Below are 27,918 nucleotides of genomic sequence, written 5' to 3'. Positions count from 1 at the left end.
CCACATTTTTAAAGGAACGAGTTCTGTTTTTAAAAGAGCAGTTTCAATGGGAATCTCGCTTTTTACATAGGACTATTAACTAGTCAAGCAGATCATCCATCTTGCAGATGAGCTGATATGAGTTCTTTAAACAGAAGCAAAAGGCCGGGTTTATTTCCAGCAGTTAACTAAGCGACCCTGCTTGAAGAATCGCAATTATTCATATAGAGATGAAGTACAGCTGGCATGATTGGTTGAGAAGAATTGATATAACTTTGTGCTATTGGCGTGCAATAGACATAAGACTTAATGAGCCTAATGGGCCAGTTACATATCCATTTCTCATGTAATAAAAACCTCTTGTTCGAGATAGGTTACGACTTCAATTCTTGAATCTGCAAGAACACTGCCAGCCAGGTTGAGAACTTGAACTTTCAACAACGTTTGGTTAATCGTAATGGATGTTGAGAATAATTTTCAGGACATAGATTGTTTGCTTTTTCCTTTATTGCTGGCATTTTAAAAAATTATGCGGAGTAACAATTTAAAAAGATTAAGTTCTTTTTTTGGCAGGCTTTTCAGTTTATGCCAAATAATATTTAATAACAGGAGAAACCACACTCTGTGTAATAAAGCCAACCCACTATCTTCAGATACAAATAAAAATTTTCCTGGCGGGACGAAGTACCAAGGCACTCAACAATCCAGGGTTTGCACCCAAGCTGCGGATGGGGGTATGGATGGTGGAGGAGTGGGGGGTTGAGTTAGTCTGGTGAAAGAGGAACGTCTTGTGTTGGACATTGAAGGAGGTGAAAGAAGGTGTGATTCAAAGGGACTCCAGGATGGAGTTCCAGAGAGTGGGGGGCAGAAGTCCAACCACTGATGAGAGGGGAGGTGGAGCGGGGTCGAGAAGCAGATTGGTGACTGCTGGGTAGAGGGTCGGTAGGATTGGAGAAGGTTGCAGAAGTAGGATGGGGCAAGACCATGGAGGGATTTAAAGGTTAGGACGAGGATCTTGAACTGGGTCATTCAACTCATGACTGTTTGTGGGACCTTGAGATAGTGCTAATGGCAATCTATAAATCCAATCATTACACTTGAAGATAAATTCAATGTGTTCAAGATGTTCCGTGATAAGGTGCTATAAAAGTGCAAGTCTTTACTTTCTCCTTCATTTTTTCTCTGTCTCTCTTTCTTATTTTCTTTCTTTCTGTCTCTTTCTCCCACTCTTTCATTCTGTCACCTCGTTCTTTCTTGCTTAATTCCTAAGCACTGTAGCTTTCAATAACTATTGAATTCACTGCTGACAGTACACAGTCTCGAAACAACAGCCTGATGGTGATCACCCACATAAACATAAGTGGGATCGTCAGATGAGTTGACCTCAGTACATTTTTGAATCAAAAAAAATGTTTTGCCATCAACAACAAAAAAATAAAATCATCACAATCACAGAAAATGAGCCTCTGCTGCTCTTTTGGAAACATTTTGCCCATTTCTCAAATCTTTAACTGCTGTGCTAACATGTGAAAACTAAGAGCAGAATCCACAGAAAATAAAAGTGGTCATTCACTTGATTCAAACAAATGTCAAAAGTGCCATAGTTTTTGAATGAATGGTATTGGTATCTGTCTGTTGGCCAAATCACATTTATAGAAGATTAATGTCACGTGTTGGCCGAATAATAAATTTGTGTTATGAAAATATGTGTCATATTGAACATATGGTTCGCACTGAAAAGTCTGAAGTATCCATTTTAATTTGTCTCTGGAGGCAAGTTTGCCAAATGTTTTCACTGCAACGTTTACTACTAATGACATTATACCATGACTCCTGTTGGAGTCCTGTAGCTCAGTGGTTAGAGCACTCGCTTTGCAAGCGAGAGACCTGAGTTCAATTCCAGGCAGAGGGCGAAACCTTGGGCAAGTTTCCTTACTCCACACAGAGCCTAATAATAATCCCTCCAAAACCAAAAACAATAATAAATTGGTCATTTTCAATCTACGACTGTTTGTGGGACATTGCTGTGCGCAATTGGCTGCCGCGTTCGCCCACAAATATACAGTCAATTCACTTTACAGTATATTCTGTGAAGCGCTTTGGGACGTCCTCCCGACGTGAAAAGCGCTATATCAAATGCAAGGATTATTATTATTATTATTCCATTTAGATTGAACTATAATATTCAGAATGCACTCAGATAACAAACTATATCTGCAGACCGGCCTGATGATATGACAGATAATGTGTAAGCACATTAATTTTCTTCTTCAGTTTAATCCACAGATCTTGTTGAAGGTTGGTGTCCTTACAATAATAAATAATAATAATCCTTGCATTTGATATAGCACCTTGTCACGTCATCCAGATGTCTCATAGTGCTTTACAGGATATACTGTAAACTGGAGTGACTGCATTTTGTGGGCAAAACTGATAATTTTGTGGGCAAAGCGAAAACAATAGTTAAACAAACAGTTCATTTGGAAAAATAAGTGTAAATTCTAAGGCTACTGAACCCAGACATAGACATATTTGGAGCCTGAATTGTAATGAGCATTTACGAAACATTTTGTGAGCATGCGAGTCGAGCCAGGAATAAAATTTCGCCTCGCAAATGGGAAGGAATAAATCTATGTTAAAAGGGCTTAAAGCTTTAAGGGGCATAAAACAATAGGAGGTTGAAAATGCGACATTTCCAAACAGCTGCACTAATTGTGACTTCAGGTTTGCTCCTGGAATTGCGCAATTTTTGCGCTACAAAGTTCAACAACAAATTTGCAACTCGTTTTGCTTTTTGACCTTTTGTTTGACTTTTCAGGATTTTTCATTCGTGAATCCTCGTGCCAATTCATAACCCATTTAGATTTGTAAACTGCGAATCTTGAATCACCGAGAGCTGTATAGAATTTATATTCTCAATAGACAGAAGGACAAACTCATGACTCTATCTCCGTGCTGTTACATTTTTAAAAACTGAGCTCCAAGATTAAGCTTTCATTAGTTTAAATCTTGGGAATTAACCAAACTTTATTTAAATACTGCATTTTCATACTGAACAAATTAGCAGTGCGGGCATCTACAACTTTGTTGGAAAACATTCATGTTGTGGCGATAAAACCTTAATGTCTGTTCCAAAAAAAATGCTTGGCTAATGTCTCTACTAGCAGGAGTCTCTCTAACAAGCATTATAATTTTGTACTGTATAGCAATCCTGTTGCCTAAGGACACTCAAAATGTTTAAACATATGATGCCGAATACAAGCACAGTTCAAATCCGATTGCTCATAATTGCGAGTGAAAGGCTGACCTAAATAATCTCTCACTCTGACAAAGTGAAATAAAGGCGATGACGAATGCAAACCGGGACACCTACCATTCTAACACTGTTACAAAGATGTCACATACCAAACACCAATATGCTGCATTAATATTTGCCAACCATAACTCGCTGCTCCCAAGCTCACTGACACAATCGCTATTTGGGATTAATTTACATATATTATAGAACAAACGGATTTTGTTGGGCATATCACATGCAGATGAACTGTAATGCAAGGATAGTGTGTTTCTACTTCAAGTATTTGATTCTTGCTCTCCTTCCAAATACACATTGTTATATATATGAGTGTTTGGGGACCATTACCCTAATGTTGAATGGGTCTATAGCAATTTACCAAATATTCAGACTCTCGTCACATTAACATTGAGCGGACCGACGGACTGTACAATAGCACTTTTGCCTACAGGAGGCTAAAGATGTTTTTTTATATATATTAGTGACAGTTCACTTCAGAAAAACAACAGAGACGATTTCAAATTGGTTGGAGTCAGTGAATAAATCTGCTGACACAGTGTTACTCGAACAAAAGCACAAATTGCATTGCATTCAATTGGATAATTTATGGCTACCGTAGAACATTTGCCCTCCAGGTAGTAATGGGTGAATAGCAATGTCATGTTTGTGTAATCACTTTACCTGAATCATTTAAAGAACATAAATATCTCTCAGACATAACAAATATTTGATCGTTCGTTTCGATTGCAGATGGCAGCAAAAAAATATCTCAATATAAAGAGTAAAACTTACTTGACAGGAATGGGTCGAATCTTAGTTTTCTCTGCCTGTGGAGGACAAAGAAACACAAATAATAATTGCTTGACACGGCTTTGTAAATTAGTACTCGAGCACTTAACAGCCTTTTCATCCTACAGCACATCAACGAGTTTCCCCAACCACAGAATATACAGAGGAAACATGACATATAAGCTTTTACAAATATTGTTTACAAACCAAATGAAAAAGTATTTTCCCCCGGGATGCATAAATGGTTAAGTTTGCTTTTATTTAATGGCAATTCAATTCTCAATCTAAATAACACAATGCAAGATCAAATTGCTATTTTTATATAATTAGAATAGTTATGATTGAAGAGAGGATATGATACGAGCATTAAGTGGCTTCTCAGTTTGATCACATTTGCCCAAATGATTGAAAAAAGGACCCAGGCAGACAAAGTTTTATCATTTTTTACTTTATTAACACCCAATTAGTAAAGATTCAATTATGTACTGACAGTATCCTTTCAGTTCATTTTATGTACTGCTTAATATTTGGGGTGTAGTTATTGATAACAGTAACTACTTTTGTGCAATGATTAGGCATGCCATAAACCTAAACGTTTCAAACTGCCTGTTATTTCAAACACCATTACAGTCAATCCACAAGTAGTACAAGAAACAGGAATTATCCGAAGAATTAAACTGTCTTAGAACTCATATGCAGGAAAATAGAATTAAATAATCACAGTTTCAGCGCTCCCGTCTGTCTCTTGCAATATGATGCTAGTGGATGTGATGACAGCAATGGAAATGACTGTTTGTTGTATTTGACAGCTATCAAAGGTCTGTGTTATATGCAGTAATGACATAAAACAATTTGTTCTGATCTCCATGGTAAAAGATTCAAGGCGAGGCATTTGTGAAATTAAATGCATGTTGCTTTCTTGTTAATAGGAAATTAAAAGCACTACCAACCGCTGTTACAAAGACACATGTTTGCATTGTAAAATTTATATTGGATGTGGACACCATTGGAAATGCACTGTCGCTGTCGACCCCCATCCTGTCCAATATCTGACTCCTTCCAGTGAGATCACTGTGAACACTGTGTTTTCACCTCTAGGACCGTTATCCAAGCTCAATTTACATTTTTAGAACCATCTTCCCTTTCCCCAGTACTGACAATCCTCAATTTTCTTTCAAGCATCATTTGAACAATTTATACACTTTCTCTTGTGATTTGCAGAGTACAAGTTGTAGGACGCAATTCAAGTTACAAAGTACTCACTATATTGCAATATTTAAGGTATTTGACATTAGATAATCCTACTTTTTTCAAAAAAAAACACACAATATGGTCAGACTATAATGCAGTGGGAAATGAATAGCAAATTAGTGGCCCAAACCAGTTATTGTTGTGTAATTTGTTTTGTAAATTTAGTGCATGTTTTTATTGCAGTAATTCAAGCTGGTCATTACTAACAAATGTTAACAGGTCGTTTGTGCCAAATGTGCAACGTGAACATTTTGTCTTGAGCTTGCTGCTCACGAGTGACCAATTATACAAGGGTGAAACAAATTTGGATTAAAAATGCACATCAGTACCCCACCCCCCAAAAAAAATTGTGCATTTAGAATTACATTAAAAATTTAAAGTTGGCTTTGGATTCACTGGGAGAAATCGCTGGTGCTCTTAGAAATGAATTTGTATCCTAATGGAAGATAAAGGGCCTCTACTCACCTCTGATAAAATATCATACAAAACTCTGTATTCTATTTGGGTCGGATTGTCAAGAGGTTAGATATAGGAATTTCTCTCCGATTGAAATTGTTCATTTGATCCTAGTTCTTTGAGTACAACTGACAACAGCGCCCCATTACACCCAAAGCCACAAAGAAATCACATTAATAGATCACAATCGCTGCTAATCCTCTTTTTTTAAACAAAAGTTATTAATGAAAAACAATGGCTTGGCCGTTTATTGCACCCTTCGTGTGCCTATTTTTTAATATATATATAATTAATGGGCAATGTTTTAGGGCATTTCTCGTCTCCTTTGCAAAAGCCAGAAAAAAAACAGAAAATGAAAAATGTAACAGTGTAATACGTTGATACTTTATTGCTTGTGGTGAAAAATCATTTTAACTGCAATATCACCAAGGAAAATGGCATTGTTTTGAACTGAAAGGTAAAATTTTGCAACCAATAGGGCTGAAAATCACGTGGAATGGGTTGACTAGTTTGACAGAGTTTTACTTGAATGACAATTTAAAAGCGGGAAGGGAAAAAGGCAGTCAAATGCTGGCAGTTATTTTCTCTTGCGCTCGTAATGCCGAAACACACAAATTGTCTAAATGACTAAATCTCCTAGTGTTTTCCTTGCTACACAACCTGTACTACTTCAGATATGGACCGCAGTTCCAGTTTATTGCAGAACTCATTGATCTGTGTACAGTCCATTTATCATTCATGAAAGAACTCAGTGATCTTCACAGTATATTATATGAAACAACTCATATCATCTGTCAACTGCGGTCTTATTTCTGTTTTCAACTCCATAGGGATTTCATCTTTTTGATCCTTCTTGAATTAAAATGTTGCTAAGCAACACAGCCGGGAGGCATGCAAGCTCAATGCCTCTAAAAATGTAGTCTATCAAATCATTTTAACAGTCTGAAATCCTTACAGCAATTGAAAAGGTGCTGTTTATTTCATGAAACTGACATTTTCCTGGATATATTTTAGACAGTAGTTTACCTAAGTACAATTAACCTGTCATGTTTTATATTTTTGGAAGAGGAATATCAAGGGACACCTTTTCGCAAATGAAGTTCAAGGTTGCTTAAGCATCTCCTTTATTCAATCTTCACTTAGCTTGTAGTATAATGATTCCTTTTTGATCATCACTAAATTTAACACATCAGATAAAATGCCTCCTTAATCATCTCCAACGTTATCCATCTACTCAACAAGTCAAATCTTCAATCACAAAGCATGTGTGTCTACGATGAATTAATTTACAAGCGCAGTAGGANTTTTTTGTACTTTTCGGTTGTTATTTTTAAAAAAGGAATGATTTCTCAACAGCTAAGCTTTGCAAGGCCTAAAGTCACATTGTTGAAATCATTCTATTGCTTTTTTAACCAGGGATGAGAAGCAAATCACAAAAAAGAGAAAAATAGAAAAGTCAATCAAAGTCTCCTTGTCTCTAGTATTATCATGAGCCATGTAAAGAGTATATAGCTTTGACAAGTTGACCTTTCTTCCCCATTTATATTCATATGATTGTTGAAGAGTGGCTATGGTATCTTTACAGGGATAAAAAAAAGGAACTGGAAATGCAGGAGAAACAGTAGGGAGTTAATACCTTGAAATATCGAAGGATATAGAGAGCGCAGAATGCAAGTGAAAAGCAGCAACAAATTACACCTCAAAACAAAGTATTCTACAACCAAGAACTTCAATCACACGCCTGAAACTCACATATCCAGCTCAGTTCCTTTGGGCCTATCAGACTGTTCCAACAATAGAAATGGCACCAAAGACAGAAAGTAACTGAATTGTTAATTATTTGCCAACAGTGCAAACAAGAGCTGTCAATGCCAACCTGGTGCTTTGCCATTGTTGTTGTTTTTCTTTCATATTTATTTTTAAATAATCTGACAATTTTATTGATAATGTGGGTTTGATCCAAATAATTGCCAATGATACGGCAGTTTAATTTAACAGTGCCTGCACAACACTGTTTTTTTTAAATTTCTAATTAGCTGAGTCCCCTGGACATTGCTGTATTTTGCAGTTGTGCAATAATTTGTTTAGGTTTAATGCTCTGTTTCCTTTGCTGCCTCACACAATCACTTCTTTGTATGATTCTTTTCAATGGGATCCATTTAATCGGGTGTAAATCCCGTGTACCGTATGATGGACTCTTCACGTTAAATCAATTAGTGCCGCACCAACCTTTGACCACTCAACTGACACAAATCCATACTCACGAGATGTCCAATTTATTTCTTATAAGTTCAATTGAATGACACCTATTGCAAAAATCAATAGCACCATGGGTGTGTGTTGCTCCTGCAACATTATGTATAATCAATAATTCATTAATAAAGTACATTTAAGTCTCTGTCTCTTTATTTGTTTGCCAAAGTGAGCAATTTCATTACGGTAGGTAACTGACAGCAACTGATTAGCTTTTTCCGCTTGATAACCAGTTTGGCTACTCAGTGACTAGTTAGTGTGATCTGTTGAAGAGCTTCTGTGATTATCCAGATGAAGCTGCTGGTGTAGTAGATTACCAAGATTTCCATTTATTAGCTACAAATAAAACCAGCACCTTCGGCTTTTGGGAAATCTTTCTAAACCTGCTGTGTAATCTAGCTCTATCCTATCGCTAGGGCAGACACATCTTGAAATCAATTTCAGTGGAAGTGCACCTGATAAAGATTAAAAAGCGTACTTAGATATCATCTTAAGTTAGTTAAGTTATCAGCAACCAATATTACTCCACTTACAGCTCCAGTTTCTAGCCTTACTCCTGAAAATGTTAATAATCATGAGTTTCTGGTCAATAACCCTCCAGGACAAAATGGGTCTGGCTGTTCAACTCCAGGCTGTTTGTGAAAAATTGCTGCCTCAAATGGCTACCTCCTTTTTGCCTACAAAACAGTGACTTCACTGTGTAGATGACTGCCTGTGATCACTGTGTCGATGACTGCTTTGTAACATTTCAACATGAAAGGGCACTATAAAACTTACAACAGATGTGTCTAAAATTGAGAAGGTTTGCAAAAGAAAGATCTCCCTCTTTGTATTGTATGTCAGTTAGCTAACCAAATAAGAATATAGCCATCTGTGTGACAAAACTTTTCAAAGTTTTTCTTTACTTTATTGTCATTTTTTTTGCGGTATACCTCCTTTATTTCCCTGTTTCCTTTACCCAGGAATAAGAAGTGACAATGGTTCAATCATAGACACTTCTGCAATGCTACCAATTCCACTATTTGACTGACACCATGAGATGTGTTATAGCTGTCTAAGAAGCCCTTGATAAAAAGATCTTCCAATGCTGGACAGACACATCGAGCCTAACAGGCAAGCCAGTGCTCTTCTGACTCCAAGCTGACAGATTGTGAGTAGCTCTTACTGCAGCGTTTTAATAGAGCCAATGATCCTATTATTTGACAATTAAAAGCAACTCGCTGCTTAGCACTTTGTTCACACTGGAAACAAAGAGGTCAGACCACAAAACCAGGATTTTTAATGTCCAACGCAAATGAAATAAATGTTTCATTCTAAATTAGTTCCACCTCAGAACAACACCCCTGCTGGAACAGGTTTCATGCCAGAAACAGTTCAGGCAGACGTGGCAAACTGTTGAATTCCACTGAAAATATAACTCCTGGAAATTTGCATGACCTAAAACCAGCTGCAAGAGGAACGAGAGCTTGATCAGGGACTGGGTTGAAACTGGGGCTAAACTGTGCGAGTCGTTCTTGTCAGGTAAATTCTATTAACCCTACCACTGTCGGTTGTAAAACATGATAGTTACTACAAACTAATGATTTTATTAAAAAAAGCTATCCTCAAATAAGTAATGAGGGACCACTGCAGCAGAATATATATAGATCCACATAGAAAAGCGAACACAAAACTAAAAAGCTTCAGGCAGCAATTGCTGGTGTTCCATTGAGAGCCAATCGTCTTAATGAACCAGATCCACCTAATTCAACACTATCAATTCAGTTCCAAAGCATTTATGTTGGCAGCAGGACTTTTTATCAAGTCTTGAGTATACTTTTAAGATGTCAGTTACAAGTGGTCAATGCATTACTATGTTCTTGGAATCTTATTGGACTTTATTTGATAGGTTCAATTTTGGGGTCGGTTACATGGGAGAAGCTGGGAAGTTCCAAGGTGATTTTTTTTTGCCCTACGTGCATTTTATTACTGAGTCCCGGAACTCAGCCAAAGGCCTGATCAGTGTCTTCTTCCAAAATGCTGCCTCAGCGTTCAAAACCACGTTACACATGATTCTCCCATGAATGAGACAAATTAAAAGATGGCTAAGTTCAGAATTAAAGCAAATTTAATCATAGAAAACATGGGTCTTTGGAACCACAACATTTCAGTTTTTTGGACACTGTTCCTATTTTACTTTTAAATCGAATGTTTTTTGTAAAATCGAATGTGGTTACATATATGAAATGAAGGGGAAAAAAAGGTTGTGTTTTCTGCAATGCCCATTAAATACCAAATAAAGCTGATGTATTCCTTGTGCAAGAATACTTTGCAGATGTCAAGCTCGATCATTTTGGAGTTGGAAGATACATTGAGGATGCCATGCGTGTACTATTTCCATGTGTGTCTGTACACTATTACCCTGCCCATTGTGCCACAGCTTTTTTCTGTTAGGTTAATGATATGGCACATATACATTTAGAAAGGGGATGTTTAAAGGTTTTCTTCTGTTGCTACATTCACCAAAGCAGGAGGAAACCAGCAAGATCGATGTGAATTACAGTAAAGTTTAAGAACAGATGCGGACTATAATTAAATTGATTTATGCTTTCTTCTGATCTTCAAAGCCAACAGTCATCTACAATTTACCTTGAGCGTGGTATCTCTTTTTAAAGCTGCAAGGTTCTTTTTTGTAATCAAATACGTTTTATGATAATATGTTCGATTTTTTTTTAAATGACACTTGTATGTTACATTAAAAAAAATTGCATTCTCAGAGAATCAGCTGGAAATACTTGTGAATTTTTTTTATATTAGATGAAGTCAACAAAAGCTTATGTTCAAAAGCTATTTTCAGAGCAGTGAGCACTGCATCAATAACAGCTTCTTAGTAATAAATGAAAATTGATTCCAGATTTAACCTTTGATTTTCTATAATTCTAAGTTCTACACTAACTCGCAAATAAGTAAAAGAGGAATGTGCATTTAATAGGGCTCCTGGAGCCATTGTAAATGTCATTTACAATAAAGACTTGTGCTGCAGCTTGTGTAGGGATGACAAGGTTCATTCCAACTTTGGCTCTTCTTAATTATACATAGGAAAGTCTCTTAAAGTTAATTAAGTTGGAACATACTGATAAGTTGCAGCTGCAATAAAAGTGGCACCAGATAATTAGAATATTAGAGCCCGAATATTCCTGCATTTTAAAAAAATTATATGTAAAACATCCCCTTATACTGTATTTACATTTGTTATGTCACCAGAGTGCTATCTTGTTGGTGCATTATCTTTCTGTCAACAAAACAAATCCACTGAATCACAGCAGGTCTATAGGCAACATGAATAAATCACATCAAAGTCTGACCTGATTGTGTGTAAGATAGTATTATCAATGTTTAGATTTCTAGGTCTTAACAGGCTGAAGAATTGAATTTTATCATTGAATTTTAGCCAAGAAAGCACACATTTCGAATTTTGGATTTGGTTCCTGCAGGTAAAATCAACAGTAGCACAGGAAAAGCTTAAAATTTATGCTTCATCAAAAAAGTTTGTTTAGATTGAATAGAAGGGAGTGAAGTTAAAATAAATAGAAGTGCGCAGGATTGGGCAAGTATAAATGTATTAACGAGAAGGCAAGGCGGACAGGCAGGCAGTGTAAAGTTGTTTAAAAATTATTAAATATTTATTCTACAGTAATTATTACTACGCTTGTCATGAAGTATTTTTTTACTGTGACGTCTGCATTGATTTCAACAGCACAGTGCGCAAACTAAAACTTTAAACTTGGGGAAGCCCACATAGCTTGGAGGTTCCAGTAACTATCAAAAGTTGAGGGTCAATCGTCGAAACAATCAAGGTTAAAATACGGCAGTTTTGGGATGCACGAAACTGCAACAGTGCTTAGTAGATGAGAGCGGACTAACAAAAGAGATAGAAAAACAAATCATTTTAGTTGAGACTTTTATTCTTCTCCAATTATTTCGAAGCTTTTTTTTACATCTCATTCGTTCAGAGGGCTACTCCTGTGTCTCACAGCTAATTCTATTGTTCAACTGGTCACTGGGACATGTATCAATGCAGCCTTTGGTTCTGCTCCTTACTCTGGGGAAGCAACTTGAGCTGAGTGAAACCCCCACTCACTAATCTAGGCCAACAGGTAAACGAGCGGAAAGGAGGAAGATTGTTGGGAAATCGTGTGGATGAATTATTCAGTGCCACTCCCAGAACTCACATCTCTCAAATGGGAAAAGAAACAAGAGAATTTTTAGCTTCATAGAAGTATTTTTAAGACCATTAAGGAGATTCCCTTGGTGCATTCCACAGAGACACGAGACAGGGACTATTTACTTCCAGGTCTGAAGAGTAGGAGAAGAGCATTGAGAGTCATTTTCTCAAGCAGCACGTAGATGTTGTGGGCGTAGTCCAGATTATCCAACTTGAATTGAACAGAGAGATCAAGGAGCACAGAGGGAATTGGAAGTACACACGTTGCAACAGGTACTACCCCAGACAGTTATAGAGACAAGACACAAGGGCCAGTGCTTGAGAAGGCTTAAGTTCACTAAGGAATCAGTGACTGAGGTTTGCCACCTACTTTATGAAAACCAACAGGGACAATCCATCACCATTGCTGCTAAAGGCCACTACTGCTCTCAACATTTATGTCACTGGGATCTGCCAGACATCCACAAGGGAATGAGGTTTGCTGCGAATTACTGCATTAAGGAGGTGACTGTTATTAGGATACAATGTGAACTTCACAATGTGGAACATGAACACATCCATACACGTTGATTGTGCACAAGCAATCATTGACCAAGTGATGAGCACACTGCAGATACGTCAGCACAGTATAGGAGTGCAATGCAGGGCTTGAATAGATATGTGTATCTCTCAACCCTCAGTACAGGCTCACACATGAATCGGACCTTTGTTGAAGAACTATTGTAGAGTTCCCAGCTACTACAGAACATGAATCATGACTTTTGGGAGATCCACGTAATCAGTTCTCTGTCATACCATACAACATTGTCATTTAATTTTACAAAATATGTCTGAGAAAACAGGGATGTATCGGAGAAACAGACAAAACTGTGAGTAAGCTAACAAATACAACTGAGGTCCAGGAAACATTTATAAACTCCTCAAATTTTACTTTTAAGATGAATGGCAACATCTAACACGCTTGGGTAGGTTCTAACCTTGGAACCTACTTTCAGGAATCGATTACTATATATCTGTTCCAATCTGTGTTTCACAGATGCAATCATAATGAAGAAAAAAGTTTTGGAATTCAGATGGGCAGAGACTGTGCTCCATTGAGAGCGATATTTTGCTATTTTAAAAATCCACCCCAAAACAAACGTACGTGCCCTTTCCCCACTGAGAACACTTCAGCTGTTGTGTTCCTACAGTGTACGGAAAGATAGTTTGCCTGTGCTCAAACAGAAGATGATTTCTGCTCTGAGGCCACGCCGTGGGTTATGTTTACACAGGGCACACAGAGCCAGAGAGATCACGCAATTTGTTTCACTGTTTGTCATTGAAATCGATTTTGCTTACCAGGGAAAGGCCATGTCGTGCTGCTCTTAGATCCTGTAACCAATCGCAGCATGCCACTGGACAGTTGTGTTTGCTTTCCGACATTCGAGGAGCTGGGGATTGTGTGCATTGCTCGTGCTCCCGACACCCACCCCCCTACCCCCCGAACAAGAATTGCTTCACTGTCAATTAGAAAGTGCTGCTCGGGAGCTTCACAATAGTATTTACCTGTTCACCATCATCCTCGTCACTACTGAGCTTCAGGTCATCCTCCAGCATCCTGCAAGAAAAAATAAATAAAAAGTAAGCGCAAGCTATCGTGGGTTAAAGTGTTACTCAGATGTCTTGCGAGCAGGGGTGCAAAGGCTGCAAACAGCTGGGTGCCATGCCTGTTGAGAGAGCCAGAAAGAAGGCAGTAATTTTTCCCTGATCAGTTCTGCACAGGTCCTGCATTTTCATGGATTTAGCTCCGCAGAATCCTTAGGAGCACAACTTGGTACAAATTGCTTAGTATGTGTGGTCCACCCGAGCTCAGGATTCCTGGCTCCGATTCCTTGTTATTCGTGCACATAGAGCAAATAAAAGCCCAGGAGAAACAAACAGGCTGAACAGGGGAAATGCTTGCTCTGAACACGAAAACTTGAGGAGTAGAATAATGAATGTTTTGAGTCTGGGTGTGCGAGTTCTAATCAAATGAAACGCAGGGAGTAAAATGTCAATGTATTCTTATTTACTGACCGCACGTGCTTAGTGGTGTTTTAAATATCATTTTTATCTGGTTTGCATAACTCATAACTATGAGTGCACAAAATCATACAAGCTTTCCTAACATTCATATAAAAGGTCTCACATTATTAGCTGATTTGCAATGAACAGACACCGGCGATCAAGGCAAGATTCTGGATTCGATTTTCATCTGACCCATGTCGGACAGCACTAGTATGTTACACGGTTAACATGTAGTTCCTCTCTAGTTTTACTTTAAAATGTCATGTCATTAGCATACGATTTGCCTTTCTGTAAATTGGTTCATTCAAATTCAGGTATTTCTGCCACATCTCCTGGCAGGTTAATGGCTTGCACAGTATTTTTATTTAACAAATAAATTAGTGAGCAATAAACCTTGGAAATGTAAAATAAAATACAGATCATAATGACACATCAGCAAAATTAGTGCATGTCTTCACTAAATAAATAAATGCTAAAATATTATTTCAGTAGATATTAATATCGCAATGACTCATGTGTCTCAACTGAGCTGTCATTTCTTTTCAAACAGTTGGCAATGCTTCAGCTCCAAGTGTGCCTTATAGAAGATTGCTTTTTTCTAAAAAAAATTCCAAACAACATTTAACTACAATTTATTCATTGTTAAATTGACATTAACTTTGCATCAGCAACCGAGGTCAACAGAGGAAAGGACAAATGAATTGCCATTGTAATGCTGACATTTCACATACATCTATCTGACTTTCTAAGCTTCATCCTGAAACTGGCAACAGCACCCAGAAAACGTTGCATCTCCCTTGTGCACAGAGCAATCATTTCCGCTCTGCTTGCTATTAAGGTCTAAAAGTCAGCAATTTCAAATGGGACAATTATAATAATAATTGATAATTTCTTAATAAGCATCCAAATCACAAAGAGGGTTTCCTTCCAGCCACCAAGAGTACGTCCAGTGGGAACGCCACTCTGAAAGCAGTTTGAATCGGATCACAAAGTGATATCAGTTACAGGAAGGAAACCCGTTTTGTAACTCAGAATTCTTACTAAGAAATCCTGTTTGAAATCGCCGCCTTTTAGACCCTACTGTACGAGGAGAAAACCACGATGCTTCGTGCAAAATAAAGATTTATTTGCATTGTTGATGTGATGGGCAGATGAAATTCCGCAATCCGGAGGTGACTTTCAAGGGGTCTGCTAGTTACAAACCTCAAATGGATTATTAAGGTACTTTAGCATTATGAACTATCCGCTCGCCAATAAGGGTGCTACTCATTGATGCTAACAAAATGACAAGTCTGGCACTTCAGCGTCAAGGCATTTCAGGCATTCATAGGTTTTCATGAATGTTTTGTAGATTTCATGACACACATTTTGCTGCCTTTTCAATAGACAGAGCTTACAAAGCTAATGTCTACTTTGGCTGAAAATCTCTGCCAGATCACTAAAAGGATCAAAGGAATGGTAGAAAATAGCAAATAATGAGAAAGGATTCTCTCAGGTAAGGCAATCCATTCCGTCTGACAGAACAGTGGCTGGACACACCAAAACAGAGGATTGTAACTCAGCACCTGACAAATGTATCATAATAAGTGTTTTTTTTGGATGCATCATTGCAAAACAAATCCAATCATTATTAACGGATCTTATCCAAAAAAACTATTGGTTCTGATTTGGTCACGACATTGGGGTGGGGGGGGGGGGGGGGGTGCTGTGCACATTGATGGTGCTTTGGAAAAGACATGTTTGTAATAATCTTTACGTAAGATCTTTTGTGACGGGAGGACATCTCAAAGCACTTCACACGATTTTCTCAGAGGTGAGAGTGCTACCAACTAGAGGGCTGATGTGATAGGAAGCGAACTGGTAAGTACAAAATAAAAAAATGTTTGCGAGTTAATCTAATGTTAGTTTTAGCTTTACGCAGCAGGGAAAGGATTGGATTAAAGAGGGATTTCTAATTTAATTACACAAGGTAGGATTGAGGCTAAAGTACCACTCATTACCAAACAATTAACAGAAGATTAAGGTTACAAAATCAACTGAACTGTAGTCATTTAAGATCACAGTCTGGCTGTGTGCTTTCATCCTGTGAAGAACAGGTTGATACTGACTGCCATGATTTTGACGAAGGAGGCCAGCTACTAGGGCTGGAAATATCTCTCTGCTCCCTGTGTCAGCCCAGTTCTTGCCAAGAAACCTACCAGCACTGCCTTGTCATCGGAACAGCAAAAGCACATGCCTGCTGGACTCGTCCTGGTTCCATTGAGGTAATTAGTGTAATTACACTTAGACAGCGAGGTAACCATGCAGTTATTTATCAGCTACCTCACCATCGGTAAGTGCCTTTTTTATTTTCATTGCCTACTACGAGCAAGATAGAACACAAAACCTGATTACGGTCATAAATAAATCTAATGGTCACAAACTGTCCTGATGTGAAATAAACCCACCTCAAAATATTTTGCTTAAATACAATTATTTTTCTTGTTTAAAAAAAACTGTTTCAATCGCTGAAAATATATCCGAGAACAGGCTGGTTGCAATCTTCTTCTTCCAGCCGTGGCTTTTAATATTTGTGTTTGGATCTTTCTGATGACGGGCTTATACCGTACAATCTCATATCACAAGCACCTGAAAATTGACTCTGAGTAGGGAAGTGTCGCACATTAAAATAATCGACCCATTAGGGTAGATGTGAATGTCCCACCCGTATTTCCCCAGCCTTTCAGTCTTGGCTCTGCGTTTTTAAATCATAGAGCAACCCTGTGTGAAATGCCTACCTGCTGTGAGACATAAAAGAAGAGGTGGGAGGAGGAAAAGAAGATCATTTTCTTTGGATCTGCTGATGTTAACAAGGAGAGTGTCACAAACACATATCCACCCAGACCTCACAGAGACACCTGTCTCCATTGCATTTACATGGGGAATGATGACATTCGCACTAACAGAGGTCACAGAGAGAGAGAAAAATACTGTTCATTTAAAATCTCCCAGATTTTTACATTCAATCACGGCTATCCTTTGCCCTTATTTTTCTTTTTTTTGTATCTTTAATCGACCACCCAACAGTGCCAAATTGCCTTTTAAATGTCCTCTACTAGGTTTTTGTTTGACAGAGATGGCTGCTAGTGTTAACATGAGCTATCACTTCAGCCCATTTAACTTCCCTCAGCTTGACAGCTTCACAATGTCCTCTCCCATTTCACTCAGCCTGTGATTTACCAGCAGAGACTGTGGGAGACCAGCTTGGCCCATGTGCAAGTCTCCTGTGAAGGCTCTCTGTTAAAAGTTTGCTTGAAGTAACAGACTATGCAAACTCTGGGGACAAAAACGAGGGTCAAAGGTCCACAAAGAAATGCCTTACATGAATATCTGCAGACTGCTTCCTTTTGCAAAATTAGATGTTAAGTGAACCTCCTATCCGACACTTGATTGCTTCTTGTTAAAGCATTGGTCGGCTCACATGGGACTTCTAACTTTAACTGTCAGTCAGAAGGATTCAATAAAGAGAGCTGCACACCTGCTTCTTGTACACTCATGTTCTGTATCAATTCCCACACAACTGTCATCAGTGGACAATACACAAAAAATGGATTCTATGCTGTTACATCAATTTTTTTTCATGTGTAATAAAATCCATTTTTTTTTGTTGTCTTCACTAAGCTCAGGCAAAATACGTGGATCATTTATATTGGTTTATTCCAAAGTTTGGAAACTCGTCTGCTTGAGGGATGACATTATCTTGTCACACATAAATGCCAATGCTGCACTTACAAATGTTTCATAAATAATGTGGCAAAGAGTGGTACAGCGTGAGTCATGCTTTTAATTTTCCCACAAGGTGACTTCCCCCACAATGTCAGGCAAACCGCTGAAGGAGATATGGAACGGAATAAAACTGCAGATGCTGTAAATCTGAAATCGACTCAGAAAATGCTGAGAGTTCAGAGATGTTTTATTGGTGCTTGAAAGAGAACGGCTCAATGTTTTGGGGTGACCTTTCATTAGCAGAGCTGTTTCTGACGAAGGGTCAAATCTGCGACGTTAACTTGTCATTTCCTTTCAGAAGCTGATTGAGTGCCTATTGAGTAACATTGTTGAGGACAGGTACCTTCATACTCGGGCTACATAGGAGCAAGAATGTTTGGGGAGGTGATACTCAGATATCTAAGTATGTGTCAAGTTGAGCCACTTCTGAAACACTGCAACCAGCAACAGACATCCAGAGATGGGTGCCTAGATCAAGATGTCTAAGAAGTATAAAGCCATATTGTTTTTATAGATGTTTTTGTGTTCTGGAAAAATATGTCTATACTTGGACCTTAAAGAATAAAGGGAAAACCAAAAATGGAAGTAGGAAGAAAATAGTTAAAACACGTGAATAATAATTTAGTTGTCAACCTGGCTTTGTTGGTAGCACTCTCACCTCTGAGCTAGAAGGTTGTGAGCTAAAGGACCACTTTGTTACTTTGAGCACACAGTCTAGGCTTATACACCTCTCAGAGGTGCTGTCTTTCAGAGGAGATGTTAAACCCATGTCTATGAAGTACAAAGCCATATTGTTTTTATAGATGTTTTTGTGGTTCAGATATTCAGATTCTGTTGTACTGTTGGAATAGAGAAGGGAGTTTCTCCTGGAGTCCTGGTTAACAATCCTCCAGATAAAATTGGCAATTCAATTCAAGGCTGTTTGTGGGACGCTATTGTGTTCTGCTGAATTCATCTACAAAATACACAGTCTCTACACTCTACAGTGCATTCTGTGAAGCTCCTTGAGATGTCTCAAGGATGTAATAAGGCACTATATCAAATACAAGCATTATTATTATAATAAATAAATGGGTTACAGGTTTTGTTTAAAATTGTAAATAGCTTATTGTACTCAGCTTCTCCAATGTTAATAGCAGAGAAGTGGGAATAGCATCAATCATATCCCTTAAGATGACCTTGTTTTGCTTGTGTTCATAAAGCACTAAAACCTTGCTTAACATATAGGACCGAAATCCCCAGTGAAGCAAGTGGTGAGAACTAAAATGTAACAAGTGATTGATTACAGCAATGAGCAACAAACAGGAACAAACAAACTCGGCATTAACGAGGCATTCAAACTTAGAAGGGATTCTGTTTCTACTCCTTTCTATAAAAACACATCAAACATGTTGCTATACTTAATGAACAGAGTGAATAGGGTGAGACGTCCTACGCATATGCAGTAGGGGGCGCTCGTTTAAGGTTGGCCTGCAAGCAGAGAGGGTGATTGATAGCTGGATACAATACAGTGCAAAATTGCATTTGTATAGGATGGCAAGAGAGGGAGAGAAAAGTGGTGGGAGGTTGCTTATCAATCCTCTCTTTGCTTATGTCAAAGAATGCAAAATCGCAAAAAGAGATCGCAAAATCAAATCTAAAAGCTATCTAGATAACATTAACAGGCATTGAAACTCATTATCCATCTTCCACCCTTTCATCATTACCCTGAAACGAGCAGTTCATAAAACTACAATAGAAAGATGAAGCCAACAAGTACTTTTTCTAATCCCTCACCTCCTTCAAAATATCCACAACAAGCACAGAACATGAAAACAGACACTGTTCTGCCATGTGAAAAAAAATTATACAACACCATTTGAAACAGGGATTCAAATTACCTGCGGTTTTCTTCACATAAAATAATAAATCACTGGAGGTTATGGAAATCATTTAAAAAAAAAGCTTCGAACTGAATCCACAAATGAACCATGTCAACATTAATTACCTACCGCACCGCACTGAAACCCAAACACTTGACTGTGACCCTTCCAGGCATTTTTCCATTTATTAATATATATTCGTGTCCTTAAAGTTCCCAAACATTCTGACAGTTGTGAATTTAAACAAGCTGGGAATTAGGTCAATTTGCTATTGTGAAGCAAATAAGTTGACTGTTTTCTCTCACTTATTTACCTCGTTCTGAATACACACTAGACTTCCTCTGGAGCTGTCCACTGATGCTTTGCTCTAGTTCTGTCAACCTCTGACTTTTCTCCCGCTTAGTCAGGTGGCAGAATACCATTGTTCCCTCAGAGATCAGTTCACAGATCTGCAAAAGGCTTGAAACCATGTCAACCACAGAGGCTCATGACAAGCAGGAACAGAGCAGGACCCAACTTTCTACATAAAAGATAGCCCTGGGTAAAGGAATGTTATCCATTCCGTGAAATGTGACACAACGCACGGAGCTCTGGAATCCTTTTCATCCATGGTTGAATAATTTTTTGGGGGAAATAAACTTCAAAATCTCCAGTTTTTCTTTTGGCAGGTTGTTTCAACACTGTCACAAATTATAGTTCTGAACAAGTTTTTCAAACACGGGATGCAATAATCTGTCCATACCATCTTCTAGACATTTGTGTCTTAAGTGAGCAATCTTTGATCTAAGAGATTTCAAGGCCACATCAGCATAGCAGTTTATAACAGGCAGGAGATCAGTCTGAATAACCTCTTTTTACAAATATTCTGACCGAGGGCTTTGGTGTCTTATTGTGTCACAGACAGAAGATTAAGCTTGTCTTTAACCATTTGAGCACAAGTACTTACAAGCAAAGCAGGACATGGGCATTAGGAGTTGAATTCAAACCAAAAGAACAGGTCATTAAACACAACAAATTCCAATATTAGAGCATCCTATTGTATATCCCAGTGCCAACCTGCCTATCTTCCTTCAGAGAATAACCATTGACACCTCCAGTTGGCAGATAGAAATAGCTGGCAGTGAGTTACAGGTTGTAATTCAATCAAAGGGGCTTTTGCAATGTCGTGTACAAACAGGGTGAATCTAGCATAGTTCAAGAATATTCATCTTGATGTTAATCTTTATTGATTGTGAAATAAATTTACTAAAGAATGCTAAAATCCAATATTTGTACCCGTTCACAGTTTACATTAGCGAGGCCTCCGCCTAGCTAGTCTCATACCCTGAAAGTCAGCAGTCGCAGATCTTGTTATTTGATGAATGTACACATCATTATATACTGTTAAGGTTCTGTTCACTATGGCCTACAAATTCATTGGGTTGTCCATCTTCAACCATGCTCACCTCTTGCCATACCTCCTCCCAAACTAGACACCAGCTCCATTCTCAAACATCTCCTTCACATGAGATTTTCAGGCTTTCCACATGGATGATTAAATTTTACATGGAACATAATAAACCCTGTGCTTCTGGGATCATGAAAATGTCATCCGCAGAAAGCAGCTGATTAGGCTTAAATATTATAGGTTTTAATGTTTGTCAAAAAATCCTAGAGTTTTACTTAATTTTCTTTGAGGGTCAGAGAGAAATTTCACAGAGCTTTGCATTCTTTGAAATTTTATTCCGTGCTTATTCACCTCTCTCAGGAGATTAAATAAGGTGAGTCACGTCAAAAAAAAAGTGCAATTGTACATCATCCTTGGAGGGTAAGGGCTCATCGGTCTCACTTTGACATTACTTTGAAAATTTCTCCACAGTTCAATATTTGGAAGGTTGCATTACACATTACACCCCGATCTCTTAAGTCTGTGGTGGCAACTCAGAAAACGTTGACTTATCCTATTGGCTTAGACTTATCCTATTTGGTTAACTTCTTTGACGTTCAGAAATTCACAAATGATCACTCTGTGAAGGAACAAATTAGAAGCCTTTCGCAAGTTTCAAAATTAAATGTCTCAACTCTCGATTCTCATCCTGTTGTGAACATCACACATTACACCCCGTTATCTTAAGTCTGTGGTGGCAACTCAGAAAACATTAACTTATCCTATTGACACTGTTGAACCATTACTGTCCCATTCTACTTAGATACTGACTGCAACAGGAACCTAGTTTAACACTGTAGTGTCAGTCTGGACTGTAATGTTTATTTATTATATTATTATTATCATTATAAGGTGGTAAAGAAAAGCCAAGTGAACAAGGGAAGGTGAAAATGGAAAGAAAATATAGCATTCGACAAATCAATGCCAATGCCAGATAAAATGGGAGACAAGCATGTAAAACAAGGGAAATGAACAAGAAAGACCATGATGTTCCCTTGTTGATTAAAAGAAATGCTCTTGAGGATGTGCTGAAAGAATGTTGACAGACATCAGATCTTGAAGTGGTGTCGGAGTAGAGAGCATGTTCATCCGAATGCCACTCGGGATATTTATTCCAGAAATACTTGGCATCATCAAGCATTAAAATAATTGCTGTGCAAAGTCAGTAAATGTTTTAAGTGCAGATCAGCGCGGTTTAAAAGACAATCCTTAATTAAATGAGCTGTAAAAGTGAGGCAGTCAATCAGCTGGCCTTCACTGGCAACAAGCAAAGGATTGGAGAGCAAACGGGGGGCTGTGATTGATTTCTGAGAACAGCATTAGAGGCACAACAAGGTGAAATAATGGCTCCTCTGCTCAGCCCGAATTTCTTCAGTTCTGAAGAATCCCACTATGCAATCAATTGATTTGAAAATTACAGCACTAAACCACTCAGCTGGGATTGGCCATGAGAAAGATTTCACTGAAAGGATCGCCGCCAACACAGGAGATGAACAGCCGATCGAAACAGATTGGTTACTGTGAGCGGCAAATATTGAGGGTAAAAAATAATTCCTATGTTTCAGATTGTAAGTGATATTGTCGTGTCGCTGTGAACAATTGGCTGCCATATTTTGCCCACAAAATACAGTCAATCCACTTTATAATAATAAACCTTGCATTTGATGTAGCGCCTTAGAGACATCTCAAAATGCTTCACAGAATATACTGTAAAGTGAATTGATTGTATATTTTGTGGGTGCTTTTACAGGATATTTTATATCCTACGAAGCGCTTTGAGGCATCTCGATAAGGTCATCTCATCAAATGCATGGATTATTAATATCATCAAATTGGTTTTGAAATGTGGCACTCTTCACTCTTGAGTGAATATGCAAGTTTATTTACAAAAAGGAGATTATTGATACTGTTTTTTAACACATTTTAACCCTTTGTCACCTACACAGTCACTACCACTCCACAATAAATCTTATGAACCGCTCTGTGACATCCTCCTGACAGGAAAGGCGTTATGTCAAAAAGCAAGGATTATTATTCTAAAGTAACCCCCAAAAAATCAAGGTCAATAGCAGTTCAGTTTATATGGAGGAGAAAAAAATCCTGTCTGTCAAAGAGTTTTAAAGTTGCACTAATTGAACCCTTATCCCAGCTGGGCTCTCCCTCCCTCCAGATCTGCTGGAGTGACCAACATGAGCACACGGTTCTCTCTTCTGTCCCATGGGCTGCCTGTGAAACACAATCAGGCTGCAGGTGCAAACGCCAACATTCGGCATCAGCTCCAAAGCATTCTCTAAGACCCCAGTGTTGGAAGAATTTGAATCTCATAACAGGGTGGGGGGGGGGGGAGAGACAAATATGAAACGAGGCCAGAAACTTGTGGAATGAAATTGGACTAAAACCAGCAAACTGAGAAAACAGATTTAAAAAATCCTTGCATTTGATACAGTCGTCTTATCACGTCATCGAGACGTCTCAAAGCAGCTTCATAGGTTATACTGGCTGGGTGTATTTTGTGGCCGAACAAAATATGCAGGAATCAACCATAATGAAGAGATCTGGAACCTGGAATAACTAAACGAGGTCAATGAAAAATATTAAATTGGAAAAATAGAACTGAAATGCCGTGGCAATCGAGAGAGAGAGAAAAAAAGAGACAAAATGAGATTTAAAGCAATCAAAACAAGCAACTGTTGGAGTCTTCTTACTGGAGGTCAGAGATCAAGAACGATTCCCACCAACTCAAGATGGGGTTTCAAACAAAAGAAATGTTTTTTTGTGCAATTGCTCCCTTAAATAATGATGCCCGATATTTCACATAATTCACAAATTGAAGTGATTTGGAAGAAAAACCTGCTTTAAATAAGTAAAAAAGAGCAGCAGAAACCAGTTTAGTTCAGTTTATATTGAAAAAGGTGGGGGGGGGGTTGAAAGAGTCCACACAGTTTGCTTCGTGACATACAGCACGCAGGTCTCCATTTCATACCCTGCGACTCCAGACATCAGAGTAGGTTAAAATACGTTCTACATTTGTTCTTTATGAAAGACGCATGTTAGTTTATCGTTGCACAGCTACAAGCTCCTGATCAAGCTGCAGAATGAATTGTGACCATAACCCTTGAGGTCAGACACAGTACTTCCAAAAGGTTCTTTGTGCAGTCTCCTACAGAGTTGGTAATAGGTAGCGTGTGATTTAAAGCCAGCCACCATTCAGACCCTGGTACCATTGCGATTGCACGTTTAGCCTAGGGCATCAGTCTTCTGGGTTTGGCCTCCAAATGCCTGACTATTTAGCTTGGCCTGTTGCCACCTTTTATATCTCAGTCTGTACATCAGCGCCTGAGACTGCTTGCCTAAGCTGATTTAAAATCATGGTGGAAAAAAAAAGGGTGCTTCACTTCTAATCAAGGCTGATCTTTCACTGTTTTTACAAAAAGCCTCATCATTTGTAAGTAAGGAGCTTTCTCCCCCACCCTCATCCCCCAACAAACAACATTTTTTTTTCTCTCAGGCAAAGCTCACCAGATTATTTCAATTAGGAACATGTCATTGCCAATTGGAAACAACCCTCTTCTAGAGTTCATTGCTACTCAAAGAGTTTTAGGTTTCTTCCTGCTCCTTCAAAGATCTAATTTTCTAGGTACGGTTGCCATGGAAACCAGTTGGGGAATTTTAATCCATTGCTAAAGGTCAAATCAGGCCAGAAGCTTCACTTGCTCATCACCAGTCTTGCAGGCAATGCGACGCGAGAGATTGAGATGCAACCTAGCGAGACCAGAAAGTGCCCACCCATATTGCTGTAAGGTTGCTGAAGAACTAATGGTTCGGGAGTAGTGTTCAAGCTGTTTTATAAGAGTGCAAGTCGGAGGTGCTGAACCATCAAGCGACGCACGTTTCTGTACTTTCCTATTCCCCCTTCTGTTTTAAGTGTCAATTTGCTGCTTTGTAATCATTCGAGACTTTTCAACACTGTGTCAGAAGGAACACAATGGTTCCAGGTTACAATGGGTAGGCCAGGAAATGTCATACTTTAAATAGCTGTTACATAATGAGGTGCAATGCAATAATAGACATTAAGCCGTATCCTCAGCTTATTCTGAACCTTCAACTGGAGACTCCGTGTCACTGAAAAGCCTGGGTTTGACTGTGAATTTCTTACTTGCAACAAGGAAATTTCTGTTGGCAAAACCCAGCACAATAAGGTTCTAGATTCTTAGAAAGCAGTGTATTTGGAACAACAATGATGGTTGGTGGTAGACAGAGCGAGCCTGCCAAGACTTTGATAAAACCTTACTTCACAATCAATGGTCTCAGAAGCCGTTGGGATCTTCATAAAAGCAAAATTCTCATTAGTGAAGCCATTCAAATCAAAGTTGATTGTTAAAAACCTTGACAGTCCTGCTCTGTGTCTACTATCATCATTGCCTATTCTGGACATACTGCTTTATAAGATGCCAAGCCCTCACGTACGTTGTTGCTGCTGACATCGCTTACTTGCAAATAAGTAACTACTCATTGCACTCTGGTTCTAATGCTAATGTACAATCTGTCCTGTTATAATATTTGTTGAGAGGTCTGCTTTATGGAGTCTAGGCTTGGAAACTGTGGAATTGCACGCCGAGCAGATTCGCAGTGTCCGAGGAAGGTGATAAAAAAAAAGCGGGTAAAAAAGGGGGAATTATAGAGAAACTGCAGCACAGAATCAGGCCATTCAGCACAACTAGTTCATGCTGTTTATATTGCATGAGTCTCTCACCTCCAAAGTCCACCCTCCCAGTACCTCCCTATTCCATTCTTTCTCACACATGCACTGAGTTTCCTGTTAAAATCATTGATAGTTTCTGCTTTTTTTTCTTGCTACATAGGATTGTTAAAACAGCTCCACTAAACAGGTTAGGACACAGATGTGAACAAGTTAAAGATCTGTGTGTACACATTTGTTGGAATAATTATTACTCGGCATTAAAAGGCATGACACTAAATCAATCCTCTCATTAGATTGATACATAAACAATAGATTAGTCTGCAGATGATTTGATCTCATTATTAGTCTTGAATGATGGATGAATAGTTCAGTATAATAAGAAATAGTGTTCTGCACAAGAGGGAATAACTTCAGCATAGGTCTGAAACCATTCTGTTTAGGTTAAGAACAGATGTAGCTTTCGAGTACAACTTAAGGAATTCAAACAATCCAAATGTTGTGACTTGCTCTCCCTGGGAAAACCCTTCTGAAAGCGCCCTTAGATAATGCAGCCACTTACCCACCCAGTGGGGGTAGGGGGGTAGCGACAGTCTCTCAATAGATACAACGTAAACTTTTCTCCTCATTCATTGCTAACAGGTTAAACTTATTCAGTTTACATTTTCCTTACACCAAACGTGTGGGTCCAAATGAACAAGAACTTATGTGCAAAGCAAAAATGTTGCAAAAAATTGTCGGGTACTAAAGGTAACTAATTGTACTTTTAGACATCGGAGTCTAATTTCTAACTGGATTCCTTAATAAGAATGAATAGTTAGTTCAGTGTAATATGAAATAAGGTCACACGCATCGCACTCGCCTCCAAAATTAGATTGCATTGGAGATCCGGCAAGTTGTCATGAAGTACTTTTAGTTTCCGTATGAAGGCATCCCAGCTTACAGTGGCAGCACTTTTGTTGCATGTGGGAACAGCGGTCACTGAATCAAGATTGTTTCAGAATGGCCAGAGGATTTGGAACTAATCTGAACTCCTTATGTGGCTCGAAGCAGGGTATAAAATGGATTATTTACACTCTTTCACTTGTACCACTGCCTGAGAAGTTGCAAAACTGGTATTGAACATCTAACTATGTCTCAAATAATGTATATACAGTAGTTGATCCTGCTAAGAGTACAAAAACCTCACTTGATAAACAGTCATTTATAATATTTACTCTGAGTAAACCATGCCACAGTAACTACCTATATGTTTCAAAGTGACTAATGCAATACTTTACACTCAGGTCCATCACTTTGAAAGTGACAAATTATCACTAAAGCTTCACATCAAAATCGTTCCAGATGAAAGGAGAATTGCTCTGCAGCTCTGCTGCCAAAATGAAATGAGATCAGTTTTAGAGTTTTAGCTTTCTTCCAGGAATTTCTTACTTCCAAGTGTTGCTACTGAAATAAAAGCTTATTGGCAAGAAATCTGAAACAGAAAATTATAGTACAAATGCAGAAATGGGATTAAAATTAAACTTGGAAGAACATAGCTATAATTAATGTCAGGCACCAGCCTGTTAATTATTAAAATATTGTATTGTTTAAAGCATTAAGTCATTTTGTACAGCTATATGGCAAGCTCAGTTGGATTTCAAGATGTATTTACTGTTCTTTTTTTTAATAAGCTTTTGTAACTCCAAATGATTACATACATTGTGTATACTTCATACTAGTTATTCATTTCATTGACGCACAGATATAAAACATCATCTGCTAAAGTGCAGGTTAATAGAGGCTGTGGATGGTGAAAGGCAAAACCAGAAGCATTTTTTTATTAGATTTTAGTGGTGATCCTTCTCAGATGATTAAAAGGAGGAAATGCACTTTGTGGCTGGACTGATGGTG

At 38.3% G+C, this 27,918-nt stretch overlaps 1 protein-coding gene across 2 annotated transcripts in view; it reads right to left on the bottom strand.

Moving 5' to 3' along the window:
* Window positions 1-27,918, bottom strand: part of aff2 (AF4/FMR2 family, member 2) — a 182,574-nt gene that overhangs the window by 41,472 nt on the left and 113,184 nt on the right. For both annotated transcript variants that reach the window (XM_007892877.2, XM_007892886.2), the window contains exons 8-9: window positions 13,773-13,824; window positions 4,067-4,101 (exon numbers count right to left, since the gene is read on the bottom strand). In XM_007892877.2, coding sequence (XP_007891068.1) covers window positions 4,067-4,101; window positions 13,773-13,824 — 87 coding nt within the window. The remainder of the gene's footprint in view (window positions 1-4,066; window positions 4,102-13,772; window positions 13,825-27,918) is intronic.

This window comes from Callorhinchus milii, unplaced genomic scaffold (assembly GCF_018977255.1).
Source record: "Callorhinchus milii isolate IMCB2004 unplaced genomic scaffold, IMCB_Cmil_1.0 Scaffold15, whole genome shotgun sequence".
Taxonomy (NCBI): Eukaryota; Metazoa; Chordata; class Chondrichthyes; order Chimaeriformes; family Callorhinchidae; genus Callorhinchus; species Callorhinchus milii.
The sequence above is the reverse complement of the archived record's forward strand: the minus strand, read 5'-3'. Positions and strand labels throughout refer to the sequence as shown.